The sequence below is a fragment of the Pezoporus occidentalis genome, unplaced genomic scaffold (assembly GCF_034315485.1).
Source record: "Pezoporus occidentalis ecotype Australia unplaced genomic scaffold, CSIRO_AGI_Poc_V1 ctg1, whole genome shotgun sequence".
In the NCBI taxonomy this organism is placed as follows: domain Eukaryota; kingdom Metazoa; phylum Chordata; class Aves; order Psittaciformes; family Psittacidae; genus Pezoporus; species Pezoporus occidentalis.
Window position 1 is genome coordinate 3,551,436 of NW_026912778.1, and position 18,047 is coordinate 3,569,482.

The 18,047-nt window shown below is 37.4% G+C and overlaps 1 protein-coding gene across 1 annotated transcript in view; it reads left to right on the forward strand.

Annotated features, from left to right (window-relative positions):
- Positions 1 to 17,483, forward strand: part of CPE (carboxypeptidase E) — a 56,249-nt gene extending 38,766 nt beyond the window's left edge. Inside the window, exons 2-9 of the mRNA XM_062613680.1 lie at positions 957 to 1,153; positions 3,010 to 3,177; positions 4,098 to 4,215; positions 5,229 to 5,411; positions 8,472 to 8,611; positions 10,926 to 11,025; positions 14,322 to 14,440; positions 14,760 to 17,483. Coding sequence (XP_062469664.1) covers positions 957 to 1,153; positions 3,010 to 3,177; positions 4,098 to 4,215; positions 5,229 to 5,411; positions 8,472 to 8,611; positions 10,926 to 11,025; positions 14,322 to 14,440; positions 14,760 to 14,858 — 1,124 coding nt within the window. The 3' untranslated portion in view covers positions 14,859 to 17,483. The remainder of the gene's footprint in view (positions 1 to 956; positions 1,154 to 3,009; positions 3,178 to 4,097; positions 4,216 to 5,228; positions 5,412 to 8,471; positions 8,612 to 10,925; positions 11,026 to 14,321; positions 14,441 to 14,759) is intronic.
- The last annotated feature ends 564 nt before the right edge of the window (positions 17,484 to 18,047 follow it).

Below are 18,047 nucleotides of genomic sequence, written 5' to 3' on the forward strand. Positions count from 1 at the left end.
GTAGATCCAGAACACTCCTTTTAATCTTATTCAACTATTTACATGTATCCTAAAAGTTCTCTGGAATCAGGGCTCAAAATGTAATGTTTTAAAAGGCAAATCCTTCACAGCTCTAGAAGACATATTTTGTGTGGTTTTTATGTCCAGGGTCATGAGAATGAGACTAATGAGCAACTGGGAAAATTGGTTAACATATTTACATATGTTCTCTCAACACAGAATATATATTGAATGCATATTACACATTGAATATTATATATTACTAATACAATATATATAAAATCAACATTAAATATATGCATAAATATTCAATGTATTCCATTAATATACTGGGATATTTACGCATATATTTAATACTGGACTGTTTATTGGAGTGTTAAATGGGAACGGTTAATTGTATGAGTTAAGTTATCGCACTTACTTCACAAATTCTGAGCTATATCTGCAAAGTATTTGCTGAATAAGATTGTTGAGATCACTAGGATCAACAGCTGTTTACTGACAATTGCAGAATTGCATTTTAATGCAAGTATAGTGCAATAAGCTTAACCTTATATTGAAGGCAACATTAAAGACAAGAAGTTCTATTTGCTTATATATTTGAAACCTACCTAACGGAGAAACTCTTTTGCAGTGTTGAGACATCAATTGCATAAAATCTCAACTACTCAATAGTAGTGTTAATAGCAGTGTTAAGCATTTATTTTGGCATACTGTATTGCCCTCTGTTATTCTTTCTCTACCTTTGCCAAACAGGTGAATATAAATTACTATTTTTTTAGCCAGAGTTTATTAAAACACTAAATCTACTTTTCTGAAGGAGGTTTGTATGCTCCTGGGGATCCTGTGGCCAGTTGTAGTAACAGTGGTACCCACATCTCGGGCGCGCTGTGTGATCCAGTCGATGGGTGATTTTTATATATTCTTCTAAGACATGTTCTTCCTTCTTCTTGCAGGAGAACCAGAATTTAAATATGTTGGGAATATGCACGGAAATGAAGCTGTCGGGAGGGAGCTGCTCATCTTCCTGGCTCAGTACTTGTGTAATGAATACCAGAAAGGAAATGAAACTATTATCAACTTGATCCATAGTACACGTATCCATATCATGCCATCTTTGAACCCAGATGGCTTTGAGAAGGCAGCATCCCAGGTTTGTAAGGCTACATATATAAGAATTGTTATCAACATCTGTACCAACCTTAGCACATATTAATGAGAATTTAAATTAGCAGTTTTACAGATAACGTGAAATCTTGGTGATCATTGAATGGAACAACATAACTAAGTATTTGCTAATAGTACAGTAGGCTTGTTCTGTTTAACAAGGAGGATTTTATGCTTGGATTTTCAACAAACACCTGACTGTCTTGTGAGTTTACTGTATTTTAAAATACATGTTTATGTTTCATGCATATTCTTTCATTGACTGAATTTCTATTCAGTTCATTAACTGAACTACTTCCTAAACAACTACCTTCTAGTAATACATGATGCTTCAAAAGTGGTAAAAAAGAGAAAGTTGATCTTTCCTTTAAAAAATTCCTCATGTAAATGCACATACATGGATTATTCACACTCATCAGAGCTTGATCCCAAAACAAGTAAACTTTGAGAACCATCTTTTTAACATGAATAACTTTGATTCTAAATTTCAGGCAGGAGGTACTTTAATTAAGATATTTGTCAAGAAAATTTAGCATGTATTTTAGGATGATGACTCAGTCAGGAAACACGCAGTGTGCTTAGTGTATACTTAGCAAATAGAGGGCAAATAGGACCCTGTTATATACAGCTTCTAGTGTGTACTGTGTTCTAAACAAAAATAAGATGTTTCTTGTTTTACAAGGTGTATTTATTTTTTACAATAATATAGAAATGTTGAATCTTTCTATGTGACTACTTATTTATGATTAAATAAGTAGAATCTTATTAAGAACTTTATCAAACTGATACTCGTGAAGTCTTAAAAAACCCACAAAACCAGACCTCTTTTAAGCCATATTTGGTCTTATGTCTCCCTCTCGTGGCAACAAAGCAGAAGCTATCATGAAGTTGGTGCATTATTTTACTTCGAAATCTCTGTAGAGATTCTGTAATAATATTTGAAACTTCTTCTCCTCAGTCAAAGTACACTTGTTTTTACATGGTTGCTTTACAAGTTACATATTGTTTATAATACAATTTGGTTTAATGCCACTCTCATTCTAACTTATAACTATCTTGATCCTCTACACAGTGTGTGACAGTAGACTCAGTATACCCCAAGATTAAAACCAGTAACCAAACTAAACCTCCTTTAAAGTGTACTGAAAGCTTACAGGGACAAGGTAGGGAAAGCTACGTTCTCTGAAGGCATTTCCTTAATGCAACCCAAAATCATTTTAGAGAATCAATTTAAAGAAAATACTTTGCAAAAATTGTCATTACATCTTTCTTCAGTGCTACCGTTTCAGTGAACATACTGATATTCACCATAAAAATAAAAATCTCTGGTAAATAAAGATTAAAGTACTTCTTTACCCTGAAGCTATTTTGAGAAACTTTGAAATGAGTGAAAATGGTCTTTGTGGCTGGCTGATAGACCTACAGCTGTTCTGAGGCTCACTAAAATTAAGTCTGTAATTCAGGACCATAGGCATGATGCAATGGGGAAAAGCCAACTCTCGGGGGAAAAACTCAGAAGACACTGAAAAATCTGGTGTTGCTGGTAATTTTGCCCATCTTTAGTCCAGATCTGCCACTATGTGAATGATCCTCTCCCCCAAGACCCTCAGTGAAACAAAGGTTTGTTTTATTCCCACAGACCTCTAGGAAAAAATAGGAATGACTCAGCTCTTGGTGCTTCAGAAGTTTTTACTGTCACATGATCCCTTCTAATTCTTGAGAACATGGGAAATAAACCCATGATTCAAATTTACATGGCTAAATACACCCATACAAGGCTTGATATGTAATCTCCTGAATGTACTCATCTCCCTTCTCTTTTTCTTTCTTTTCCTATTTCAGCCCGGTGAGCTTAAAGACTGGTTTGTTGGTCGAAGCAATGCCCAAGGGATAGATCTCAACCGAAATTTCCCTGATCTTGATAGAATAGTCTATGTTAATGAGAAAGAAGGTGGCCCAAACAACCATCTACTGAAAAACATGAAAAAAGCTGTGGACCAGAATCCTAAAGTAAGTAGGGACTGAATAGTGGATCACTTATATGCCCATCCCTTATGCAAGTAGGCATGTAACCACCTCTAAGAGTTGTGTCTTTATGATTCAAGTTCTAAATACTTTGTTCATTTTTTTAAATTTATCCATCTGATGCTTCTGAAAAGTTTTGTCAAAATGAATTACTGCAGTACAATCTTTTGATCCATATTGCTTAATCCTTAGAAAATTCCTCACTCAGAACATGTTTTATTTTAAGGCCAGAGATTATGCAGCCTTCTCCCTTGATTTGGAGCAATTCTTGCAGATATTCTGCATTTTTACCATTCCCAGAAACTCTTGTGTATTGTGCTTAATTACATCGTTGGCCATATAGCTATCCTCACATACAGCACATGCATTTTTGTTAAGCTTAAGACTTAAATATGCAAGTGTGTTTCTGGAGGGATTTTTATCTTCTTGTGTTTACCCTCAGAGGAGGTCCTAGAAAATACGGTGTTGTGACTGCAGTACCATAGGTTTGTGGCCTTAATAGCCATATACTGTCTTCAAAATGTAAAGTGAAGTAATTTTACTTTCTGTGCAGACAACACACTGCATCCTACCAACTTTTGTTTTGAATTAGTTTATTTTCCTTGGTTCAAAATTTGGTAGATTTTTTTAATTTATTTATTATTTTTAGTAGAAGATTGAGATTGCTTTATTTGTGCTCTCATTCTAAACTAATTTACACCAATTTTAGATATATTAATCTACTTGAATAATTATAAACCTGATGTAAAGGACTGTCAGTTCTCTCTGAAGCCAAAATAAAACTGCTGTTCTTTTAAATGTCTTCACAATATATGTGATAATGATTAAGGCCACAGTATATAATTGGGTAATTTTCTGTGTTGAATTACCAATTTATAACTGCTGGTAATTCTATATTGTTGTAGCTTGCTCCTGAAACAAAAGGTGTCATTCACTGGATTATGGATATTCCCTTTGTGCTCTCTGCCAATCTTCATGGAGGAGATCTCGTTGCAAACTACCCTTATGATGAGACTCGGAGTGGTATGTAATAGAAGTTAACATGAAATAGTAGGAGATAGAAATTACATTTTACACTTATTTCCCTGCTACCTAAGGTCCCCTTCATAAATATCTTGTCCTTGCATTGTAATGACTTATTTTAACATAGTAATCACGTTTGCAGCTAGTCGCTGTATGAGCATGTTTTCTAGTTGTGAAGATTATAGTTCGCTTTGGTAGAGTTACACCACAAAAATAGTGGAATACCTGAGGGAATCATAGTCCTTCAGATATTTTAATCAAGGCAACTTACCTCTTTAATTAGCTGGGGCTGTTCGTACCCTGTTAGCTGAAGTGAGAGAGATGTGGCTAGGCTGCCTGTATGACCTAAGGTTTCTCTACTTGCACCTTTAAAAAATGATTTTCTGGAAGCAGTGGTGTGTTAATAGAAACAACTACTGTTGTCTCAGCTTTCTCAGTATTGGTCCCATATTAAAAGGATGACATTGTGGCTGAGATGTTCTCATTTAGCACACAGCAATATTAATTTGCTTTTTCTTCTGCTAGAGAATGCGCACATGGTTTAAATGGTCATGATATGATGGTATTGTTTGTGATTGTCTTCCTTCAATCTACTTTCTCACAGTTTACTTGCAAATCCTTTTAATATCAGACTGTAAAGCTCTTTAGGGAGAGACCTTTGTCTGCATACTGTGGTTTTGTTTTTTTTTTTAATTAAGAAAATATCTAAAGCCTAAAATAGCTTAGATTTTTTTGGCGCATTTTTAAATTAATATTTTCAGAAATATTGACAGATACTAATGGTCACCTTAGTAATGGGGCAGCCTGCTGCAGGCAGTTGATGAAGTACTGGGGAAATGTTAACATTATTAAGATAATGCTATATTAGTTTGTGATGCTGTAGGACACTTACCCGTGTACAGAGAATTTCCAGGCACAGTCATACAGTGCAGAATTGATAGTCTAGGTTGTGAGACCAGTTGGTATGACTGCCCTTTTAATAATCCCTGTTCCTGAACTTTTTTCTTCCCTAGGCAGTGCTCATGAGTACAGCTCCTGCCCTGATGATGCTATTTTCCAAAGCCTGGCTCGCAGTTATTCTTCTTTTAATCCCGCTATGTCTGATCCAAACAGACCACCGTGTCGTAAAAATGACGATGATAGCAGCTTTGTGGATGGAACAACTAATGGTGGTGCATGGTACAGCGTCCCAGGAGGTGAGTCCCACTGTGTGGGGGTTCTGTGTTACTGGTGGTTATTTTAAGCTTGAATTTTCATTGGTTTAATTGTAGTTTGGAATACCACCACCTTATCTAAAAGTTTTTGTCTGGTTAATGCTAAATATAAGGCAGATCATTCAGCACAGTACATCTGTAAAATCCCATAAAGCTCATTGTGATGTCTGTTAAAATATTCCTCTTTCGTTGCTTTTTCTACAGTGTTTTGTGCAGTTAGGGTTCAGGTTATTGCAAATTTAATAGTTCTACAGTGGGCAAGTGATTGCTATGTTATCACATGAGCTTAAGGTTTGTGTGTGGGGTTTTATTGCAAATTTAATAGTTCTACAGTGGGCAAGTGATTGCTATGTTATCACATGAGCTTAAGGTTTGTGTGTGGGGTTTTATTGTGTGTGCAAGTGATTGCTATGTTATCACATGAGCTTAAGGTTTGTGTGTGGGGTTTTATTGCATTAAAAACTCCCCTAACAAACCCTTATCAGAGAGAGCAGGCTACTGACTATTCATTTTAACCTCAATAATGAAAGCATCCAACCTTGGAGGAAGTGGTGAGGCCTGGTTTTGCAGCATATAGACAACAGCTTTTGATTTCCATGGGAACAAAACCAGATGTGAAGATACTTGCATCTCCATGGGAGATTTAATAGTTAAAATTTGTTTCAATTCAGTTAAAAGTTACCTTAATGAAATATTAGATATTAACTATAAAAGCATGGACATATTTAACTTCAGCTTCTTTTCCCGTAGGAAAATGCATTGAAAAAAGAGTCTTTCAATTGTTTTGATGAAATGCTTTGATTTTACTAAACTGCACATGCCAAAGGCACATTTTTCCATTGGAAAGACTTTTTTGGAAAGTTGGAATTATTTCCTCCTTTTGGATCTTATTTTAATTTAGACCGTAAATTCCCTGGGACCTTTCTTTTTCTCATGTATTTGTACAGAAACTAGTAGACAGAAATCCTAGTTGTAACCAGGATCTATGATCCTAATATGGCTCAACTAATAAAAAAACAGAGATGGCATATAGTTTGAACCATAAAGCATAAATCTGTTTGTTGGGGTTTTTAGTTTTTTTTCCCAAGTGTAGAAATCAGCTGTCAAGCTGTGATTTTTTTGAACGAAACCTCCATAGTGATGTTTGCCACAGGCTGACTTAAGAAAACAAAAATAATTCAGCAAAACCAGTTCTGTAATATCCATGTCTAGTGCTAAGGAAAATAACGAAACATTGCTTAGTTCAAGTGAAAATTTTCTTGGAAGCTTTAGTCTTAAAACTTTTCAGAGGCAACATATATGAACTGTGGACCAGATCAGGAGGTAGAAAAAAACCTATAAGATATGGGTATCATGCACAAAACCAGGAAATATATTGCTTCTGTGTTCTGTTCTTGAGAAACCAGGGCATTCCTCTCTTTGGGAAAGGGAAGGGGGGAACTTGCTGAGAATTGGGGCAGTAGAATTACATCGTGCCCTTCAGCTCCCAGTTCTCCTCTTCACAGAACCTTCCTTTCTTGTAGAAGAGAGGCAAAAATCAAGAAAAATAACATTATCAAATGCCTAGAACAGATGCCTGGCAGTCAGCACTGCTGTCAGGATTTTACTTATGACTGCTGCTCTATCGGTGTGTACTGCTGAATGGTCCATCTTGCACTCTGCCTGTTGGGATGTCAAAGCTGTCCCTCTCAGGAGCACCTTTGGCCTCTATGTCTTCATTTTTTAGCCATCTAAGAAAGATTTAGAAACAAAAGGGTTCTTTTAGGAATCTGAAAAATCCCTGTTCTTACTGGTAGTTAGGAGTCTCATTGCCTGGTTGGCAGAAAATATATTCTTCACCGTAATGTGTTGGCAAAATCCCGCCTGACTCAATCTGTTTGCTGCCCTCATGCTTCTCTTTTGGATATGACATCAGCTCTCTGGACATTTCTGGACTGGTGACTAACACTGGTGCTTCAGTAAAGAGACTGCATTAGGTCTCTTATGTAGCTTGCATGAGGAAATATAGGGCTGAATGAATTAGCTGGGTTTGAATCTCTTTTCAATCCCCCATTGACCTCCATGGGGATGCTCAAAATGCTTGATAGCCTTTTTCTTTTCAGTCCTCCATTTGAGAATCCAATTACTCTGCTACCTAGATAGGCTGGGAAGCAAGAGCTTAATTCTTCATCATCTTCTGCAAAAAAATATAACTCTCCTGGGGACAGCTACAGTCCCTCCCTATCTGGTTCATCCAGTTACAATGCTAGAAATTCCTTTGGTTACCAGTACAGTTTCTTTTTTCTTCTTTATTGAAGGCTGTCCCGTATTGATTTTGTAGAAGCATTGAATGGGTGGGAAATACTCCTACCTATGGAAAAATATCCATGTAAATAAACTTTATACGAAGTTTGCTTTTGGGTTTGGTTTTTGGTTCTTTGTTTTGTTTGTTTTTTTTTTTAATATTTGGAATCTATGCAGAAAAGCTAGAAAAACAATATTCCTTAGCAAATGTATATTTTTAGTGTAAAATGTAACTAAGTTGAAACTTGATATTTTCACAAAAAAAAAACCAAAGCAATATGTTTTTATCCCATCTTTATAAATCCCTTTTTCAAAGTCACTTTAGCATGTTTCATTTGCTTTATAATTCATTGTCATTCTTCTTGGCTTACAAAGGTGATCATCTTTTACTTTCATATGGAAATATTTTAGGCAAAATCGGAAATAATTTTCTATTCCTGAAGAGATTAAAAAATAATTTGTCAGCTATCCAAAACCATGTGTCAGGTAGAAGTGTACCGGCCAGGTGCAGCATCAGGTAGAAGTATACAGCCAAGGCGTCAAGTCTTTTCCAAACTTTATCTGGGAAGAAAATTTTTTTGGATTTAATTATCTATCTGGTTTCTCCAGTTTAAAGCTTCTGAATTAAGAACTGCACCAACTGTATTTATACCTATTCTTTTCTTAATAGGTGTATTAAGCATCTCATGTGTTCCCCTTTATTTATTCCAGAAGAATGCAAAATGCATCACTAATTCTCTTTCTTTTTTGGCATTGCAGGGATGCAGGATTTCAATTACCTCAGCAGCAACTGTTTTGAAATCACAGTGGAGCTTAGCTGTGAAAAATTCCCACCTGAAGAAACTCTGAAGGGCTACTGGGAGGACAACAAGAACTCTCTTATCAATTACATTGAACAGGTAACAGAAAAGAGGATGGCAAAACTCTACCTATTGTGCATAAAATTTATAAACATTGTGTTGTGTGAACATTTAATTCAAAATTTCATATTAATCCAATTAGTACTCCATAGTTCTTGTATGTCTCTAAGGTGGCAAATCCTATGTAATCTTTCTAATTATGTGGAAGAAGAGGGGAAAAGAAAGAAGATGTTATGGTATTGAATATCACCTTATTTAAGCTCCTGCAGATATTTAATTTAAATGATTTGTGTTAGCTTCCTCAATGAAAAGAAATACACATCACCAGAGAGTATAATTCATTCTGCCAGCACTAGTGTGTATACTAAGAGAGACGGATTGCCTCTACAGATCTGAAACCGTGTGTACAGACGTGGGATGGATCACTGTGGTTGTATAGGGGGCCTAGACAGCTGGATTAGACTTCAGATGCCTAGCAGTTCAGTGTAGTGTTAGGGGGCACCTCTAATCCTGGTTTTCTAGATATTCTGCTGCTCTCTGATTTAGATAATATTGTGCTAATGGGTTGTTAGGTGTTAAGACTCTGAAATAAACTTGGGGGGATTTGTGTATGTTGTTGTTTTTTTCTGTTGGTTTGGTTTTGTTTTTAATCATTTCATGCCAGTGTAACAGGCTGCACGGAAATGATGCTTCCAAGCAGTGTGGGAGTATTGAATTCCTGAGACCTGGATATTGTACTTAAAGGATACAAATATATTTGATATCGTTAATGGCTGCACATGTGGGATTGTGAAATCAGAAACATACTTTGTTAGCAGAGCCAGACACTTCACACATTAACTTCTTTAAGAACTTATTTGTGCAGAAATGCTTTAGCCAGCCAGAAATCTGAAGTATTTGAGTATTTTGAAATGTTTGAGTCATATCATTCTGCTAGTGATTTGTATGTGGGCTGAGAAAAAGGCTCTACCCACCCTGCAAGTTTTTACCCATTTATTATGGTGTCCATCTCAAATTGTTCAGCTCCTTCTCATGTGGATTAATTTTCTGACTTATGGAAAACTATGGTGTCAATGCATTTTAAAAATTACGAATGTGTAAGAGATTATTTTGCCAACTTCCTTTGCTCCTGTGGAGCTGCTGGCTTTAACCTTGAAGTTCAGATGATCTATCTGGCATTGCTTTTTATCCTCTTACACAGTAAGAGGTGCATCTCTGCGCTTCAGCTCCCCTGTGATTGCTGAGAATGGTGCAAATATGTACTTTCTGCTTTTCTAAGCTGATCTGTATCAGGCTTCTGATGGGGTAAATTAGGGGATTCTGGTGAATAAAATTATAGCAGCTGAATACACTATATAGATTCATAAAGGGGAATATCAAAATCTCAAAATAAACTTTGTTATCCACAAATCTTTTCAAATATCACAGAATCAGAGAAGCCTAACTCCACAGTACTTCCACATTTATTTTCCAGGCTCCCAGTGAGATGCATCTCTGCACAGGTTCAAATTGTCACATTCTCTGGGGCTGAGAGCTCCCTATCTCAGGCCATGAAAAAGTAGTTGAACTCAGCTTCTTGCCCTTGAGGAGCTCTGCTTTCAGATTATCCTTAAAGAATACAAGCAGGACTGGTCTCCACACACTGCAATTAAATCAGTGCTTTAAATTCATATGTGCTGGGAGCAGGAAGGCTAGGTACTGCTGGTGCTGTTACGTGGTGTATGTTGTCTAAGAGGCAAGAAGAAACTAGGACATGATGCACCATCACCTTTCTGTCACAGGCCTTGTAGGGAGTGTTGTGATTCTATGAGGTCCCAGCTCAAAGATCTGGATGTTTTGGGTGCACAGTAGGGAGCTCAAGCATCTCACACAGGGATTGCCCATCAAAGTCCAAGTGGCCTCATTTAACCTTGTTAATGCTTCTCTTTTAAGAAGTTATGTCCATTATTACCCCAAATTCTTCCATCTGATGAAACTTAAAAGAAAAAAAAGAAGTTTTTTTTCTATTAGGCTGTCTTTCCAAGCACAGTGGTTAATCCGTAGTTAATCCGCAGTGACAATGACTTTCAAGTCATTGTTCATATATATTATTATTTGCTGCGTATTTCTGAGAAATACTTTCATTGCACAGAGGAATTAGTACAATTACCAGCTGAATTATTTTTCCTCTTCACTGTTTGTTCTATTATGATGTTTAGTAATTATCCTTGGTAGGTGTGTCGGCATGTAGACCATGGGATTCGTAATGTGCATTGTTAGATATATCAGTAGGTATCTCGCTGATGAAAAGGCCATCTTTCTTAATGAAATTTTCCTATGATTTTGCATGTATTTCTGATTTTATTTATTTTAGATTCATCGAGGAGTGAAGGGATTTGTTAAAGACCTTCAGGGCAATCCAATAGCAAATGCTACGATTTCTGTGGAGGGGATAAGCCATGACATTACATCAGGTGAGCCTCAGCAAAACAAGAAGTGATAGAATATACTGCTCCTCCCTCTGCTTGGCAACATGGAACCATTTCAGATCCTACTATCTGAAGCTTTAAGGGAGCAAAATTTTGATGCCAGGAAAGCATGTTGTGCCTCAAGCAGCTTGCTGCCTGCAGGATTTCATTTATTTTTCTCTTGTATCTTGCTCGCAGACCAGCTGAGACTGATTGTTGGGATTTCATGGATCTCTGGAGTGAATTGGTTCTGGTGGCTGCTGGTTATTTGTGCTGAGTTTGTTTTCTGATTTGTAGTGCAAATTTCACAGCTCTGTCAGGATTTGAAGTCCTATCGGCAGTGCCATTTTGAGTTTGAAGGCTAAATTGTAGTCCAAAAGTGTTATATTACTTACAATGCAGTCAGACCTTTTGGTATGCAAATTCTTGTCAGATTATCAGTTTACATAACTTACTTCTGTGAAGATAAATTCTCTCTGCTGTTTACAATTATGCAACCTTGTTTTAGAAGAGCAGTTCTAAAAGAAGAAATTATTGTGCTGTTGTTTGTAGAAAATTATGTGTCACTTCTTCGGTGGTGGTCCTTTGTTCTAAGAATGAATTCAAATGTAGCTCACACAGTGTAAACTTGCAGTCTTCCTTGTAGACCTGTTTTCTTATTCTGAATGACCATTTTGTTTTATTTGCACAATACTCCTGGGAGTATTGGTAGATGAGAAGTTGACTATGAGCCAGTAGTGTGCCTTTGTGGCCAAGAGGGCCAATAGTATCCTGGAGTGCACTAGTAGGAGTGTGGCCAGCAGGTTGATGGAGGTAATCCTTCTCCTCTACTGGACCCTAGTGAGGCCACATGTGGAGTGCTGTGTCTAGTTCTGGCCTCCTCAGTACAGGAAAGACAAGGACCTACTGGAAATGGTTCAGCAGAGGGCCATGAGGATGATCAGGGATTTGGAGCATCTTTTGTCTGAGGAGAGATTGTGGGAGCTCTGCCTGTTTAGTCTAGAGGAGAGAAAACTGAGAGGGGATCTCATTAATGCATATAAATATCTCAAAAGCAGGTGCCAGGAGGACGGTGCCAGACTCTTTTCAGTTGTGCTTGTGACAGGACAAGGAGCAATGGCCATAAGCTAAGCCACAAGAAGTTTCACCTCAACATGAGGAAGAACTTCTTTATGTTGATGGTGGCAGAGCACTGGAGTGAGCTGCCCAGGGAGGTTGTGGAATGGAGACATTCAAAACCCTCCTGAACACGTTCCTGTGCAACCTGCTCTAGGTGGCCCTGCCTTGACAGGGGTTTAGACTAGATGATCCCCAGAGGTCCCTTCCAACCCTAAGGATTCTATGATTCTATGAAGATGCTAATTAGATTAACAATAATAAAATGTTACTGCTTTATGCATGAGCTTTCATTATGGTAATTTTCTCAACATTATGTGCTGTTAGAGATGCATAATACTATGAAACAGGACTAAACCCTAGTAGACCCTTCAGTTGGCTTTAATTTATGGTTTTTCTCTTACCACCTGCAAAGAGGCCAGTATTTCTGCCAGGCGGAACAGTCTGTGATAATATTAGCCACCTTCTTTCACTATGTATAATAAGGCAAAAAGTATAGAGGCTGGAAATCAATTTTCAGGAGTAATGAAAAGAGAATAAGCTGTACAAGGAGGTATTTTGAGGTATAAGGGAGTAATGGATACAGTACTACAGCTCATGCTGTGGTACAGAAAAGCGTCTAACCAGGAATCCTCTCACATCACCGTGTGTGTATAAGCCTGAAAGTCATGTACTGTCAAAACACTGAGGAAAACAAGTACTTGAGTTTTAGCATATTCAAAAAGAAGGATAAATATTCTTTGGCTTTTTTTTTCCCTTCCCCCACTCCTTTGTTCATGAGTTAAAATTCAGCTTTGTTCCAGTGCCAGGAATCATTAGATCATTATCATAGCTCTGCAGCAGTACTTTTTTCCCTTCTGTTTTATGAAAACTCTGGGAACAATTGGACTGACTACTGACGTTTTTAACTGTGTGAATTGCAGACATTTAAGTAATGTTTCCCTCTGTGAGCTGTGTAGCTGTAGATGTGCTGAAAAAGCATTTAAGCAACTGGCAATAAGAGCATGGCCAAGTCTTTTAAATGGCCTTTAGAACAGCTTTGCGACATTTTCTGGAGATAGAGAAATTCAGAGTATTAGCATGTAAGAAATTAAGTAATTGCCCACTGGTGGTACAGGGAGGATCAGAGTTGGAAGACCATTTAGTTCCAGTCTCCTTCCTGCCACAGGCAGGGATACCTTCCAGTAGACCAGGTTGCTCAAAGCCCCATCCCACCTGGCCTTGAATACTGCCAGGGATGGGGCAGCCACAACTTCTCTGAGCAACCTGTGCCAGTGTCTCACCACTCTCACAGTGAAGAATTTCTTCCTAATGTCTAATCTAAATCTCCCCTCTGTCAGTTTAAAACCATTGCCAACTGTCCTGTCACTACACGCCCTTGTAAATAGCCTCTCTCCAGATTTCTTGCAGGTCCCCTTTAGCCACTGGAGCTGCTCTAAGCTCTCCCCAAAGACTTCTCTTCTCCAGGCTGAACAAGCCCAACTCTCTCAGCCTGTCTTTGCAGGACAGGTGCTTCAGCCCTTTGATCATCTTCTTGGCCCTCTGGACTCACTCGAGCATGTCCAAACCCTCTTGTGTTGGGGGCCCCAAAGCTGAATGCAGTACTGCAGGTGGGGTCTCATGAGAGCAGCGGGGCAGAATCACTTCCCTTGACCTGCTGGTCATGTTCCTTTCAATTCAGCCCGGCATGCAATTGGCTTTCTGGGCTGCAAGCACACACTGCTGGCGCATGTTAAGCTTCTCGGCAGCCAACACCTCGAAGTCCTCCTCAGGGCTCGTTTCAATGCAGTCTAAGCCCAGTATGTTTCTGTGCTTGCGATTGCTCTGACCCGAGTGCAGGAACTTGCACTTGGCCTTGTTGAACTTCATGAGGTTTGCACTGAGGTTTGTCCCATGTTACTCTTTTCTTCAGTGTGCTGGAGAGCTTTCAGCCTCAGCAGGCAAATTCTTTCATGTAGGCTACAACAGAGCTTCAGAATTTAAATCTGTGTTTTGTTTACCTGGAAAGAAGAAAATCTGTAATGACATTTATAGAACTCTTACAGAAGAATACTTTCAGACAGGCAAAAAGAAAGGGCTAACAGGAAGACAAAAGGCTCTGACAAGATATATGGTCCCTTTCCATTAGCTGCATAATTAATTTTATACCTATTTATTTGGATTTTTTTTTTCCTTGTTCTTTACAGCCAAGGATGGTGATTACTGGAGATTGCTTGTGCCTGGAAATTACAAACTTACAGCCTCAGCACCAGGCTATCTAGCAATAACTAAAAAAGTTGCTGTGCCCTTTAGCCCTGCAGTTGTGGTAAGTGCTCACATGTGTATTGCTTTATTGACTATTATATATGAAAAAGTCTTTTTTTTTGGAAATTTTGCCCACCTATGTGCATTTTCACATAAGTTTATTGTACTGATACGCTAGTATTGCACATATTTAAATCAGCCTTGAGACACTTTGGAATAAACAGCCTAAAACTGTAGGTATCTCCCTAAGCCCCATGTCTGTGTTAAACAACTTATAATAAATAACTCTTACAATAAATGACTTATAATAAATTACTCTTAAAAGCCTACACTCCTTTCTTTCTACAAGTCTTACCAATGTTTTTGATTGTTTCTCTTAGGTTGATTTTGAACTAGAGTCATTGTCTGAAAGAAAAGAAGAGGAGAAAGAAGAGTTGATGGAATGGTGGAAGATGATGTCAGAAACACTAAATTTTTAAATTAAGATTTTGGCTTTACAGCTTTTAACTATTCTATGTTGATTTAGTATCGTGTACTGTGGAAAATCCCTATATTCTAGATTTTGTGCACTTCACAATAATTAACTTTGAATTTTTCAATTATCTTTTGATTAATATGATTACAGATAACTACTAGCCTCTTAGCTAGTAAATAAGCTATTAATTTTCATTCATATTATTACAGAAAATTTACTCTTACATACGAATAATAAAAAAAAAAGAGTGAGTGTCACTGCAGCCGATATGGAAGTACAATCTGTTGTGTGTTATTTGCAAGTTCAGAATATGTAGGTTAGCTCTTATTTTAAAAAATAAATATGCTGTAGTCAATTCCCAATACTGCCAGAAATATTTGACAGTGCATAGTAGTAAAAAGTGCTTTTTACTGAGTCCTATGATGGGTGTTATTGAAAAGATTTATGTTAAGTGTGTTGTGTAATTATGTTTTACAAGGATTAAAATTCAATATAACATTTCATATGTGTCTGGTGTTGGGGCTATTTAAATATGTAAGAAAAATATACTGGCTTAATTTTAGTAAGGAGAAGGAATCTGCATAAGCTCTTTTATTAAAGATGGCATGGAGTGAATTCAGGAAATAACAGAGCTTTATTCCTTAAACTGTTAATGATATTTCAGGGTCAGGTTTTAGTTATTTCTCATTACTTACTTATTAACCAAATAAAAATTCTGAATGGGCGAAGAAGAAGAGCTTGTGCATCTTGTTAATATACTGCTTGTAGTTGTTTTACAGCAAGAAAAAAATTTGTTTCAGGTGATGTCTGTTTTAAATAGATAACCATCTTTTCCAACAATCTTTCCATGTGTCAGTGGTGTCTAGATGATCAGCTGAAAGTTTGTAACTTCACTGAAAGCTACCAAAACGTTACAGTTTAGACAATGAACTGGAAGTCTTCTGAGGACATGCATTTAGCCAAGAATAGTTTTGCTTCCAACTTTGTTTCTTCTGCTGATTAGTCTTATCTAAAACTGGAAGTATGATGGATAAGTAATATTTTTTTTCAGTGTAGTGAATTTTTTCTAAAATGCTTGAAGAGGGTACAAAAAAGTAACTTTGAGTAAAAAAGATCCCCTTCCCCCCCATTTTTTTAGTATGTTTGAATTAACTTGTCTCAGTATTTTTGCCTAAGATGAGTGAAATTTGTGGAGTCAGAGAATACATGTGAACCGTAGCGGGTGTAAGTTTGGTATAATTCTCCCAAAACCACTGCTGGTATGCTACTTGATAGCAGCTAAACATCTCATCTGTTTGAAAGATTACACACTATTGCTGGTCTATTTTAATTCAAGATCAGATGTTTGATATCAGTTTCCTTCCTCTGTTTCTTTAGTATCACTGTCTGTGTTTTAATTAACATATTATTTTAGTTGATGCTGCAGGAGTTCAGTACCACTCAGAACCAACCAACAATACACTGTCATGCTCCTGCCATAAGTGAAAAATCACATGTTTAGGAGTAGGATCCAAATTTACCTCCTTTGGGTATTTAAAAATTTACTGAAATTAATGTTTTCTGAGAATTTGAAATAAAAATAGCAGTAACAGACTTAAGGTTTTACATACAGAGATAAACTGAACAACAATAGAACAAAGTTTCTGTCTCTGATCAGGAGTTTGCTATGTGACCTGTAGTTCATTCGGGTAGTAGGTATTTAACTTCAGACTTCAGGGGAACTTCACTTGCAGTAAGTTGTTATGCAGTGATAAATTCAAATTTCCATTGCAATAAGAAACCCCTTTGCAAATGAAAAATCTTATCTGAACATGTCTTGATAACAACTTGTGGCTAGCTGGGCACAGGAACGTGCTTAAGGGATACCCAGTTGCACCAACACAGGTGTTTATGACAATTTGAAAGGCTAAGGCACATAACACAGAACACACTCTTTCTGGAAATAACAATACTGTTTTCAGCTGAACCATGTAAAATCGAAGCAAACCATCTAAAACCAAATTGTAACAGGAGACTGCTGGCATGTGGGCAAATGGCTGCAGGAGTGTTTCTGACCTGTAAACTAATGTAATAAGGCAAGTGTATTTTTGTACAGAATGCCCTCCTCTGCCCCTTTCAAACCTAACAATTTCAATCCAAACAATATTACTACATGGTGAAATGCCTGTCATGCATCCCGTCTTCCTGTGTGATGGATTGTGTGGCATAGTGTAGACATTACATCAAAGTGATCTTGTAACAGATTTCTAATCTGTACTTGTATACACGTGTGAGATCCTCTGGTCTACTGTTTCACGCATTTGTGATCAAATGTGGTGTCCCCTAAATGATCTCTTTGTTTCGCTTGATGACTTCTTGCTATTGCTGTGCTGAGAACAGGTTAAAGTAATTAAATGTTACAACACCAGAACCACTGCCACTGTTCTTGCTGTAAGTAAACATCCTTAAGAACACCATAGCCAGGACTCTCAATAAATCAATTCATTATGTAGCTTTCCTAGCTGAACTGAGCTGTGTTGTAGGACTGTGTATGTTTAAGTGGAAGATTAAAGTGTTGTGTGATGCTGAGCTTTTGGTTAAAAAGGCACATGCTGTACTATTGTACAATAAAACTACAGGTTTATTTAAAGTGCAAAATGTGTGAGTAACTTACCGGTTCAAAACATGACTTCTTTGGCTGTGTATGACTGCAAAATATGCCATAAACATCCTCAGTGAGGTGTTGTGTGCCAATCACTTTGCTGTATTGAACAGAGAAATGAGACTGGATTTAGTGCTGATATCCCATTGAAAGCCATCTATAGCCCCATAATTTTGTGCCAGAACATATTCGTTTTGGATTGTATGGCTTTCTGAGCACTTTTCCCATGCAGGCTTTCAAGTAAAGTAATGGATATAAATGAGATGCTCAGCATTCATACAGGGTCGGTGGGGACAGGGCATACACTTTTGCATGTCTCTCATGTCCACAGCATTTATAAGTCTGTTCTTTTTCCATATCAGTCCTTAGGATTAGGTATGGAGGAATGCTTGGTTCTATGCATTCCTTATAACTACAGTGATCAGGATTATAATACCAAAGTCAGTCAAATAAAATCACTGTGTCTGAATTACATTTCCTTTTTCCTAAGTTTTGGTGTTCATGTCAATACATGTGAATTCACATATAGCCCTAGCTGTTTCTGAGCTGATA